The sequence below is a fragment of the Fragaria vesca genome, linkage group LG3 (genome assembly GCF_000184155.1).
Source record: "Fragaria vesca subsp. vesca linkage group LG3, FraVesHawaii_1.0, whole genome shotgun sequence".
Classification (NCBI taxonomy): Eukaryota; Viridiplantae; Streptophyta; class Magnoliopsida; order Rosales; family Rosaceae; genus Fragaria; species Fragaria vesca.
The window spans coordinates 12,591,241-12,601,619 of record NC_020493.1 but is presented as its reverse complement, the minus strand read 5'-3'; the positions used below and the strand labels follow the sequence as shown (position 1 = coordinate 12,601,619).

The window sequence follows — 10,379 nt, the reverse complement described above, 5'->3', positions numbered from 1 at the left end:
CTGTTCATATGCTTATGATATGAACAGTTAACCACCCTTTAGTATATAGTATAATAACTAGAATTATACCTGCACCTTGGCGCGGTGTATACATTTACGGTGTGTTTGAATGTAGGTGAATTCCTGAGAATTTAATCAAACATAAGGAATTCCCAATTTCTTAGGACGGTTTCCCTCGTTTGAATACTTATCCCGTAGAATTAGCATTTTTCACGGGAAAATAATCGTGAAATTTAGGAGCTTAAATTCCCGACTTGAATTCCTCACAAAATAAGCGTCATTTGTCAATTCCCTTAACTAAGGTTAGTCTGAATACAAATTCTTGTCATTTTAAAACTCTACATCATAAAATCCAAACAATGGAATGCTTAATTAATAGGATTTAAATTCATGGAATTGTAATTGTCATGATTTTGTAATTTCTATGGACATTAAAATTACTTTTTCCAAAAACAACGTTATGAAACTGGTCAATGGGTTAATTGATATAAATTTTTATGATATGTACTTCATAGAATGTTATACATGCAAATTATACTCAGCTGTTATACTGATTATATATCTAGAGTTAATAACAATATTGTGGTTTCTTGAAAATAATAGGGGTAAAAGGGTTAGTATACCCGCGTCTTGGCGCGATGTAGTATTCACATTATGCATATTCCACATATGTATAAGAGCTATCATAAAATTCATGGAATTGTAATTCCCATAATTTTAAAATTTCTATGGACATTAAAATTATTTTATCCAAAAACAATGTTATAAAACTGGTCAATAGGGTAATTGATTGATAGAAATGTTTCTGATATGTACTTCATAGAATATTATTAATACAAATTATACCCAGCTATTATATTGATTGTATATCTAAGGTTAATGACAATATTATGGTTTCTTAAAAATAACTGGGGCAAAATGGTCAGTATACCCGCCCCTTGGCATGGTGTAGTATCCACATTATGCATATTTTACATGTGTATAAGAGATATCACAAAAAACGACTTTTATACAACAAAACATTTAGTCTTGTATTTTACCCAATATATAAATGCTCTAATTGTTTTGATTTGTTAAGATTCAGGATGTAGAAGAAAAGTCAAAAATAAGAAGGGGCGAAAAAAAATAAATTTAGTCAGAGAGAGAGTCTATCTAAAAAAAATACTAAATTAACAATAGTTTCTGGAAAAAAAANAAAAAAAAAAAAAAGAGAAGAAGTCACTGTTCATATGCTTATGATATGAACAGTTAACCGCCCTTTAGTATATAGTATAATGCCACAGAGACCCGAGACCTTCAGTTGCATCAATGTCTGTCTGCATCCTTATGTAGCAGGGCTTCACCCCATTCTGTGCCCCAGGAGTTCTTTACCAACTAGTAGTATTTTGTCCCATCATAGCTGATGACTCCATAATCAACCGCGGTAACTAGCATGGTCAAAGATCTGTTCCATAAGTTCCTGTAAACGCAACTCGAATAGCGTATTGGAAATCCGATCAACTAGCGTCAATGGTAGCCGAAACTGCTTGACTAGCAATAACCTTAAGAAGGGCATCACTCGCTGTTAGCCGGGACATATTTCTTCGTAGCCAGTTATTGACGCTACATATTACTTCCTTCTTGGCAATGCATGAACCATCAACTCCTGCGTATGGGGTAGTTAGCCAGTATGTGCTGAGCCCTTGATTTTGATTGATGAACTGAAAGGTATTGCGCATCAAACCACCTTCCCAACCTTGATCTTCACCGCTTGTGTTACAATCAACTAGCTGTTGCTTAGACATAGAGGTTATTTACCAGTTGAAAGTTGAGTAATTCCCTCTGTCACCAATTTTGTCATAAGAAAACTTGTTCTTGAATTGTAGTTTTACATGCTTAGAATATATTCGAATCGATCACCATCCCACAAATGTAAGCGAGATAAAAAGATCTCAAGCAACATTTCATCATAAACAGATGAATGAAAAAGAAATATATCTGGATCAATAGTGCTGATCAATATGATCCAATATGATCAATATCAGGAATGAACATTTGATCAGAAATGACTGATACTGATTAATTTACAAAAGTTTAGCTACAAGTATTACATGTTTGTTGAAAATAAGAAGTTGGATACGAGTATGTTTCTGTTTCATTCCGTTTAAAGAAATAACCGTATAGGGCTGCAATATACTCCTGTGACTCAATGATGGCTTGAAGCTACGTCTGCAAAGGAAGAAAACATTTTGGCCTTCAACCAAAAGCAAAGAAATTAACAAACTTTCCAGTTCCTGGAAACTGTTTTGTGCTGCCATTTTTGTTTTGTCATGAGACGATATATTACAACCGTCTATGGAACTGGTTCCCTTCATCTTCATCCTAATAGATTCATTCTGAATCAAGACATTTTGGCCCTGGCGAAAAATATTCCAGCAAATAAACCTGTAAAGAAACGTCATCACTATGTAAGTAATTAAATCACTACAATAGTCTTCATGGCCTTAAGATAGAGTTGAGTACCAAATAGTATGCTGAAGAGGTTTGGTAGACTGAGAGGCACCCTGAACAGGACTAAACCAGCAAGAGAGATAGGAATTTTGTTCAAGGAACCCACCAAACTGTAAAGCAGAAGCACGTACATCAGAAGTTCATATATATCTACTTATGACTCATTTTTTAATTTCTGAACTTGATCAATTTTACAAAGTATATTACCTATAGGTGGTTGGTCCAGTTTGATGTAGAAACCACATGGAAGTGAAGCTGATGGCAAGTCCAAGCAACCCGCTAGCTGTTGCGATAATCCAAAACATTGGCAATTTAACTACATCCCTGCATATTGAAACCAAAGTTTTAGTAACGATAAGCTAAATATGCTTTTGAAATTAAAAGAAAAAAACATATGAATATATGTTCAACTTAAGCTTACGCATTAATCACGTATTCCCATTCGCCAAACAAAATAATCAAGAAGGCAGCAAAAGGTAGAGATAGCAAATTATTCAACAAGACCATCGAAACTTCATTCAGAGATCCAGATCTTGTATACTTTTTTGCTTCATCCATGACTCGACGTAGAGTGAGCTATCACAAAGAGAAAAGGCTTGCTTACAGAACTCCAAACCAAACTAAATCTAAACTGATCTCCAGAACTTAATAATTACTGCTTACTGAGTAGCTTGCTGTTAGTATGCAATTTGAAAATTGCCAAGCATAACCTACGGTATCAAAGGAGATATCGGTAATGCCACTGCTGATAGCAGAGATAATCTGAAAATACAGGAGGAAAAGAAGCATTCATAAGAACTTGACTAGGAATATACAAGTATATGGAAGAATGTATATGATCTTAAGTTTTTGTGAAATGATAAGTAAAGCGCTGATTACCATCAGAAACATGGCAGTCCACACTTTCTGATTCTGGTGTTTCCGAAACATATATAATTCTCCCAGTGCTGTTAAAATATTTGTCACATTCTTCAGAATGGTCACCATTGCAATATTTACGTATTTCAAACTGAAAGAAAAAAGTTGAACCACAATACAGTAAGCTTTACATGTAGTTATGTACATTAGAATATCTTTTACTGATAAAGGATATGCAACATCAAATGAACATGTACTGTGGATCTTAGCAACAATATTCTCTTCAGAATCTGTCATCTTCTATTTCATTTTATTCCAGGCCTGAACAGATATAATAGCATCCACTGGAATAGATAGCCTAAAATGCAAACAGTTAATGAGACACATCACTTACCTATACATGCCTGATACAAGCATGCCGATGAAGATTACATTAACAGGGATCCAGACCTTAATCAGTTTCCAATTGAGCTTTTCCACAGGAGCAACTCCAGAGAAGCCCAAGAATACAACAATTACAGTAGTTATCAAATTCTGCAGGAAAAAAAAGAAACATAAAATCAGATTCCATTATGGCTGGTTAAATTTGTGGATTTGCATATAAAAGAGATAAAACTCAACTATAGATAATACACAGAAGAAGTATATGATGGTACTGAATACTAAAACTCAAAATAAGACACATTTCACATGATTCAATCTGGTTGAAAAGGAACCAAGGTGGTGGTAAAGTAGGTGACATACTTGATAGAACATCAACGATACTCCTGCATTAAAGTTATAACCGGATAAGACAACTTTATTCAGCAATATCATGCTGCAAGACGAAAGGCAATATGATATCCCAGACAACAGAGGTCCAGATTTCTTTGCTTGCCCATGTCCATGCTTTTCATTTCCGTCACTTTGACTAAACGAGACGGCGTCGCCATGCCCTGCTCGATTCCCTCTGAACAACCTGCTTGAAGAACAACAAAACTTGCACATCATGCCCCTTCCACACTAGTACAATACTTAATCATGTAATAAATTTACATTCGATTATTTCATCAACTCAAATACACAGTGGAGCTCATGAGTTCACCTATGTACAACATGACTATAGAACCACAATTAAAGCTTCGCAATTTATATTCTCCTTTTACTATATAACTACATTCATACTGGACAAATTTATTAACTGAACTAGATGAGATAGCAATGTGAATTCAACTGATAACGAAGGTACCAGCTAGCAACCAGAAATTTTTCGATGTACTAGAGGAATTCACATTGGCCAAATGTTGAACAACAGGTGATGATGACTTTACCTGTCACTGAGAGTCATAGTTCTTCGTTCTGCAAGAATCTTATGTACTCCATTTGGCGAACCAACTTCTGGGTCCTCAATTTCATGGCCTTTAACTCCCTCTAACTTGAAATCAGACGACATGTCACAAAACCTGCAAAAACATATACCAAGTTGTAAACAAAACTCCAAACTTCGCTCCATTCATGTGTCAAATTCATCCTCTTACCAATCAAATCAATCCTTGCACGCTTACGATTATCACTTTCCAGAGAAACACACAACAGAATTCACAGGGAATAATGAACAGGAATACTTAAACTTAGGCGAAAGCCGAAAGCCAGTTTATAATAATGAAACCAGAAAGGGAAGATCGAACGCGGCCAGAAGGGTGTCGAAATTCATGCAAAAAACGTGAGCACAGAAGGTTCTATCTTTTTCAAAAGCACGCAAAGGGTAAAGACTAAAGAGTAAGCTGAAGAATAAGAAGAAGAAGAAGAAGAAGAAGAACAAGGAGTGGATCTGAGGCATGTGAGAAGGGAGAGTGGGAATTAAGAAAGGACGGACCTGGTTGATAGGGCGTGAGATGAGGTGAGTGAATTGCACTGCCATGGAAATTGAATATTAGAGGAGGAACACTTCCCGAGGACTCCAAAGTCAAACCCATCACCACCCAACTCTATGTGATCTGTCTCTGTTGCCTTCTTAGCTGAATTGTATTTCACTGAAGACGATGACGATGACGAAGACGAAGATTGAAGGGTGTGTTGGATTTGGGGCGATGGGAAGTGGAATCGGGTAGAGCTGTGATTGGGGATTTGGTATGAAATTTCAAACGGTTTGCTTTTTGCGCGGAAATTATGGGAGAATTTGGGCTTGGACTACGTATGTCTGTTTTTGGGCCTGACTAGTTAGGCCCAATGAGGTTATTCATGAAGAAGGTACACGCATCATCAGTTGGAAAATCTCAAAACGATGCCAAGACTATGTCTATCTCAGCGTGGGAGTACAAACGCAACCGGCTTGCAAGGACGTCCCCTGGAACTAGGTTTCCTGCGATGGAGGTCACTTTGATCGAAGCTGCAAACAGAGTGGTTGCCAGGGAAATTCTCAAGGGGTTAGTACTATTCAAACCTCCGTTTCCCTTGCACAAGCTCTGTCGCATCTACTGTTCGAATTAATGTTATCATGATCTCGATGAACTAATGTTTCATTCCTTGCTTGAGATATTGCTGCGTGGACAGGGAGTACTGCTACGATTTATATAGAACATGCAGTAACTTGAGCTAGCTAGAACAATTTTATTGAAGATTTCTGGTGAAGTTAAGCAATAGGTTATGACTGTAATATAAGATACGTTACAGGCCTGTGGGTATGGAGTCTATATATGGACCATGATTTTTGTGTCGTTTTAAACCGGTATTATTAGTCTCACTACTAAGTCTACTATAATCAATACGTACAGTTGTTTTATCATATTCACCACGTACTCTGTGTGCATCATTGAAGAGAAATGATGTAGGCGTGTGAAAAGTATCATATTCACCAGATTTAAGCATAGAGCTAAACAATGCCCCAAAAGAAAATGAGGATCTCCATTACAAAATCAGACGGAAGATTTAATCCTTTTGCATTTTTTGATCCATTACACATTCCTCTACGTGATGCTGATTTAGAGGAAATGGCAGATCTGAAAGGTATCAGTTAAATTATGATGTCGTTGGTTCACAATAATAATATTGAGCAACAACCACACATATTGTGTGGTCTTTAGAGGTGTTGCATTTTCCTATATATGTAGCTTTTTTCCCCTGGTACTGTCAATATCCACTTATTACCTCATTTTGTGGGGTATGATGGATCAAAAGCCACACATGAGAAAATGCAACACTCTTAAACACCACAGCCTTGTTAGCAAACAAACACTTGCTAATTAGCCAAGGTAGTTTGCCCATCCAAAACTAATATCATGAACGCAAGTGGTCACAATAACTTTGCAATTGATGAAGTCTTCAACTAATAGTAACCGGCCAAAATTGAAGAAGAAAATCAACTTGTTCAATATTTACAAATAGGAAAACCATTTCATATGAATCACTGTAAACATGATAATCACAACTAAATATCGACGTAACCTTGCAACTTTAAGCTACCGTAACATGGCATAGCTAGGCAACCAAACATGCACCAGATTCCCATAGATCGAAATCCATGTCCCCAGTGGAGGCTACCGGAGCTACCCCGTGACCGGATTCCGGTCCAGACGAACCGAACACCTGTGCAAATCACCATCACAACCATCCATCACAAAAATTCACAATCTTTTAACACAAAATTTAGGAAACCAAATTTGGCAAATTCTATCAAAGTCTCACACTGTAATAATAATCTCAAACGGTATACACAATCACAAAGCAGGGGAGCACAGCCCTCGGGTTAAACACCAGGAGCTCCTCCTCATCCACCCTCATCTGGGTCCCACTCCCACTCCTCCCCACGACCGAGTCAAACCCGCCACCGTCCTTGTCCACGTCATCGTCTGAGTCGCACCCGACCCGACCCGCCACGACACGGCAGACCAGCATGGCCCTCTTCACGTTCAAGAACTTGAACTCCTCCTCGATCTCCTCCGGGATCGCCACGTGCGCCCTGGAGCTGCTAGACAGCGTGGAGATTCCGTCCAACTTAGGTGAGAACCCTGACTTGATGATCCCGCAAACGCTGCAGTACTGCTGGCTGCAAATCCCGGAGCTCCCGCCGATTCCCAAGTCGCAGAGGAAAGTCGAGCAGTGAAATCTCAGCAGCTCATTCCCGTCCGCCACGCACCTCTCGTCTCTTCTGACGGCGCTGTTTCTCGCGGCCTTGGACTTGACGAACTCTCTGTACTCTTCGAACCTGGCAAGTGTCTTGGCACTGTTGTGGATCTTCAGAATGCGGTGGATCAGTGGCGTTTTCCGCGTGTCGTTAGCGTTCCAGCCTGTTTGGAATATGATTTGGACTATGTTCTTACCGGTGTCGCCGTTGTGGAGCTCCGACACGGCGTGCTTGACTGCTTGGTGGTGGTCGAGAGCTTGAGGCTTATGGAAAATCTCGCCGCAAGTTGTGCAGGGGAAGATGTCGTTTCGGAGAGGGAAGAAGTGGTGGTCGCCGGAGAAGACATCGGAGTCGTCGGAGTGTTTAGGGACGTCGGGTTTGATTTGGGTTGGGACGACGAGGGAGACGAGGGAGTGGCTGGAGGAGCGAGGCGAGGTGGAGAGGTGGTGAGTTTGGGTGTTGGAGGACTTGAAGAGTTTCTTGAGAAAGGACCAAGAAGAAGAAATGGCCTTTTGGGGTTTTAGAGAGGGTTTGGAGAGAAGTGAAGAGAGTCTGCGTTTACGGCGGTGGGGATTGATGGCGGTGGCTGCGGCGGCGGTGGGGGTGATAGTGAAGCAGCTGAGGTGGAAGAGGAGGAGGAAGAAAGAGAGGAATCTGTTGAAGAATGATGATATGGTCGCCATTAGATAGAGCTACGTACGTACTCGATCAAGCTAGGTAGTTTAGTTAGGCATGAAGCTTCAGGAGACGAAGTGATTGAGAGAGAAAGCCATGATTGGGGTAATGGGAAATGATGAAAGAAGAGGGGAATAGATGAAGAAAGCTGGGTGGGACATGGACGAAGATCGAAGAAGAATAAAGGGGAAAGAAAGAGGGTTAATCAAAGTAGGTGGAAGGCAACTTCATGGTATCTCTTTGTCTGCGATCTCTTCTCCTCTGCCTGTTATTGTGATTCTCTCTCCTTTCTTATACTAGCTAGGCTAGAAGAGGGAGAGATAGAATTGGAATTCCACGATATTTTGGAAGGAAGAAAAATTGGAAATGTGACCTGATAATCTACTATATATATATGAATTATGACATCTGAATGATGTGATACCACTATTAGGGAAAGTTACTAGATTATATACTATATTTTTGTAACAAATATAAAACGCTTCGATATTTATTTAGATATATTCTCTGAATATACGATACATATTGGACGTGAATGATTTAGTATGATATAATATTAATGTTTAACAAAATTTGGTAACAATTTTATTTGATATATATATATATATATCTGATTAATAACTATTGAAAAGTCATGATGTTGCAATACCTATTCCGTGTTCTTACTTGCTTAATTAACAACCTATCTATATATAGATTGGTAAATTTGTTTTCAATGGCTCTTACTCGTTTCTGATCCTTTTATTTGGGATCTCAAATATTTACAAAAATGTAAAAGTAAATCGCAAATAGAGAATGAGTCTGCTCATAATTCTCTCTTGTATATATAGAGGATGGATTACAAAATATTACAATGGTAGTTTACAGCATAATGAAACCTAATAATATCTGATTGATAAGTTACATCTAATCTCATGATTCTCTCTTCGTTAGTTACTTTGACGAACTAACGAAGACACAAATGTATTTTTTGTTTAGCAAAAAACACATTTTTATTCAAGAAAAATATGTTTCGGAAATCTCTCTATGTGAAAACGCGTGCATTTCGAAATGTTTCCAAAAGGCAAAACGCCTATTTTTAGATGTTTCCGTGCAACATAGCTTACAAAGTTATAGGAATAAAATTAATTTACTTTATGTAAATGTGCAAAGTAGTCTGATGACTAGCTAGGGCTTAAGGCCTAAGCTGATGATGATAATCATGAATTCCTGATCTAAACATGCACCGGCCACTGGAATCACGCACTGATCAATTTCAATAATTATATGGAAATTAAAGAATGAATTAAATCCAAATCACTGCTAGATCGATGTGGTTCCACACGTGAACGTTATAAGTTTCCCTCATCAAGCAGCCAAATCCATTTCATTAATTCTTTTTCAGAATTTCGATTCAGTACATAGATTAATTCTTGCCAGGGTTTAATAGTTAACATGCATGCATCGCCTCGTATCAAGCAGAATCCAAAGCCTTTTATTAACTTATCTAATTTGTCTGGAAAGATATGAACAAATTAACACGGTGTCCATATAGTTTAATTTTTGTCTAATTGCATAGTTCTCTAACAAAATTATAATGTGAAGGACAAAATTCCACATACTTAGGATGATGGACTATCCACATATATATATACAAGTGAAACCAAGTTCGAGGAAATTGGATTTAGTGCTTCACAGAATCGATTGTTGCTGGTGGCATTGCATTTTTGGAGACAGCTATAGCTAACTTTCCCTGTGAATGCGATTTACCCTTTAATTTTTTCATCTCTTTTCGTTTCCAGGAATCAGATTCTACCTCCATATATGTTAATATATTTTTTGTCTTTCCCAAAATTGGATGCAGCTCATGTGATGACAACATCCCCTCTTATCGTCCTTTTTTTATAGACCGGTTTGGTACTCTTCATCAGTATCAAAAGGGGAAATTAAGAAAACATAGTAACACTATTTCTTGTTATATATAGTTAAAGGAATTAATATTTGATTGATACTTAAATGAAAGATATAATATGCTTCTAATTCATAGACCTTTTAGTTTTATCTTCTCATTGATCATTTCTATTACAACGTTATTAAGGGCGTCAAACGACCTCATTAACTTCATTAGCTAGGCAACATGGAAGAGGATTTGGATCCCAAATATGCTAAGTTCTATATCGAATGAACGATTATGTGAATCATGTTCTCGAATATTTATTTTGTGTGTGTCTTGGTCTAATGTTATATTTCCACATCGATCTCCACCGTTAAGTTT

The 10,379-nt window shown here is 37.9% G+C and overlaps 2 protein-coding genes across 2 annotated transcripts; both read right to left on the bottom strand.

Moving 5' to 3' along the window:
* Positions 1–2,380: 2,380 nt before the first annotated feature.
* On the bottom strand, positions 2,381–5,801 carry LOC101298108 (GDP-mannose transporter GONST2-like). The gene is made up of 10 exons (XM_004295695.1): positions 5,647–5,801; positions 4,659–4,790; positions 4,093–4,306; positions 3,743–3,882; positions 3,370–3,499; positions 3,154–3,252; positions 2,912–3,066; positions 2,698–2,814; positions 2,503–2,600; positions 2,381–2,424 (listed from the first exon to the last, which is right to left on the bottom strand). Exons 1-10 carry the CDS (start codon positions 5,799–5,801, stop codon positions 2,381–2,383), a joined length of 1,284 nt encoding a protein of 427 aa, XP_004295743.1.
* A 958-nt stretch (positions 5,802–6,759) lies between these two features.
* On the bottom strand, positions 6,760–8,388 carry LOC101298583. Its single transcript, XM_004294222.1, has 2 exons — positions 7,012–8,388; positions 6,760–6,912 (listed from the first exon to the last, which is right to left on the bottom strand). The coding sequence occupies exon 1, from the start codon at positions 8,131–8,133 to the stop codon at positions 7,027–7,029; it is 1,107 nt and encodes a 368-aa protein (XP_004294270.1). The 5' UTR covers positions 8,134–8,388; the 3' UTR covers positions 6,760–6,912; positions 7,012–7,026.
* Between the last annotated feature and the right edge of the window lie 1,991 nt (positions 8,389–10,379).

Bases quoted from the DNA above. Each gene is read 5' to 3' on its own strand.
- LOC101298108 (XM_004295695.1), bottom strand. From the start codon at position 5,801: ATGCGACAGAGCTTGTGCAAGGGAAACGGAGGTTTGAATAGTACTAAC. The intron at 4,791-5,646 runs GTACTCCCACGC...ATGTTTTTGCAG, and splicing joins CTTGCAAGCCGGTTGCGTTT to GTTTTGTGACATGTCGTCTG. The intron at 2,601-2,697 runs GTAATATACTTT...TCTGCTTTACAG, and splicing joins ACTGGACCAACCACCTATAG to TTTGGTGGGTTCCTTGAACA.
- LOC101298583 (XM_004294222.1), bottom strand. From the start codon at position 8,133: ATGGCGACCATATCATCATTCTTCAACAGATTCCTCTCTTTCTTCCTC.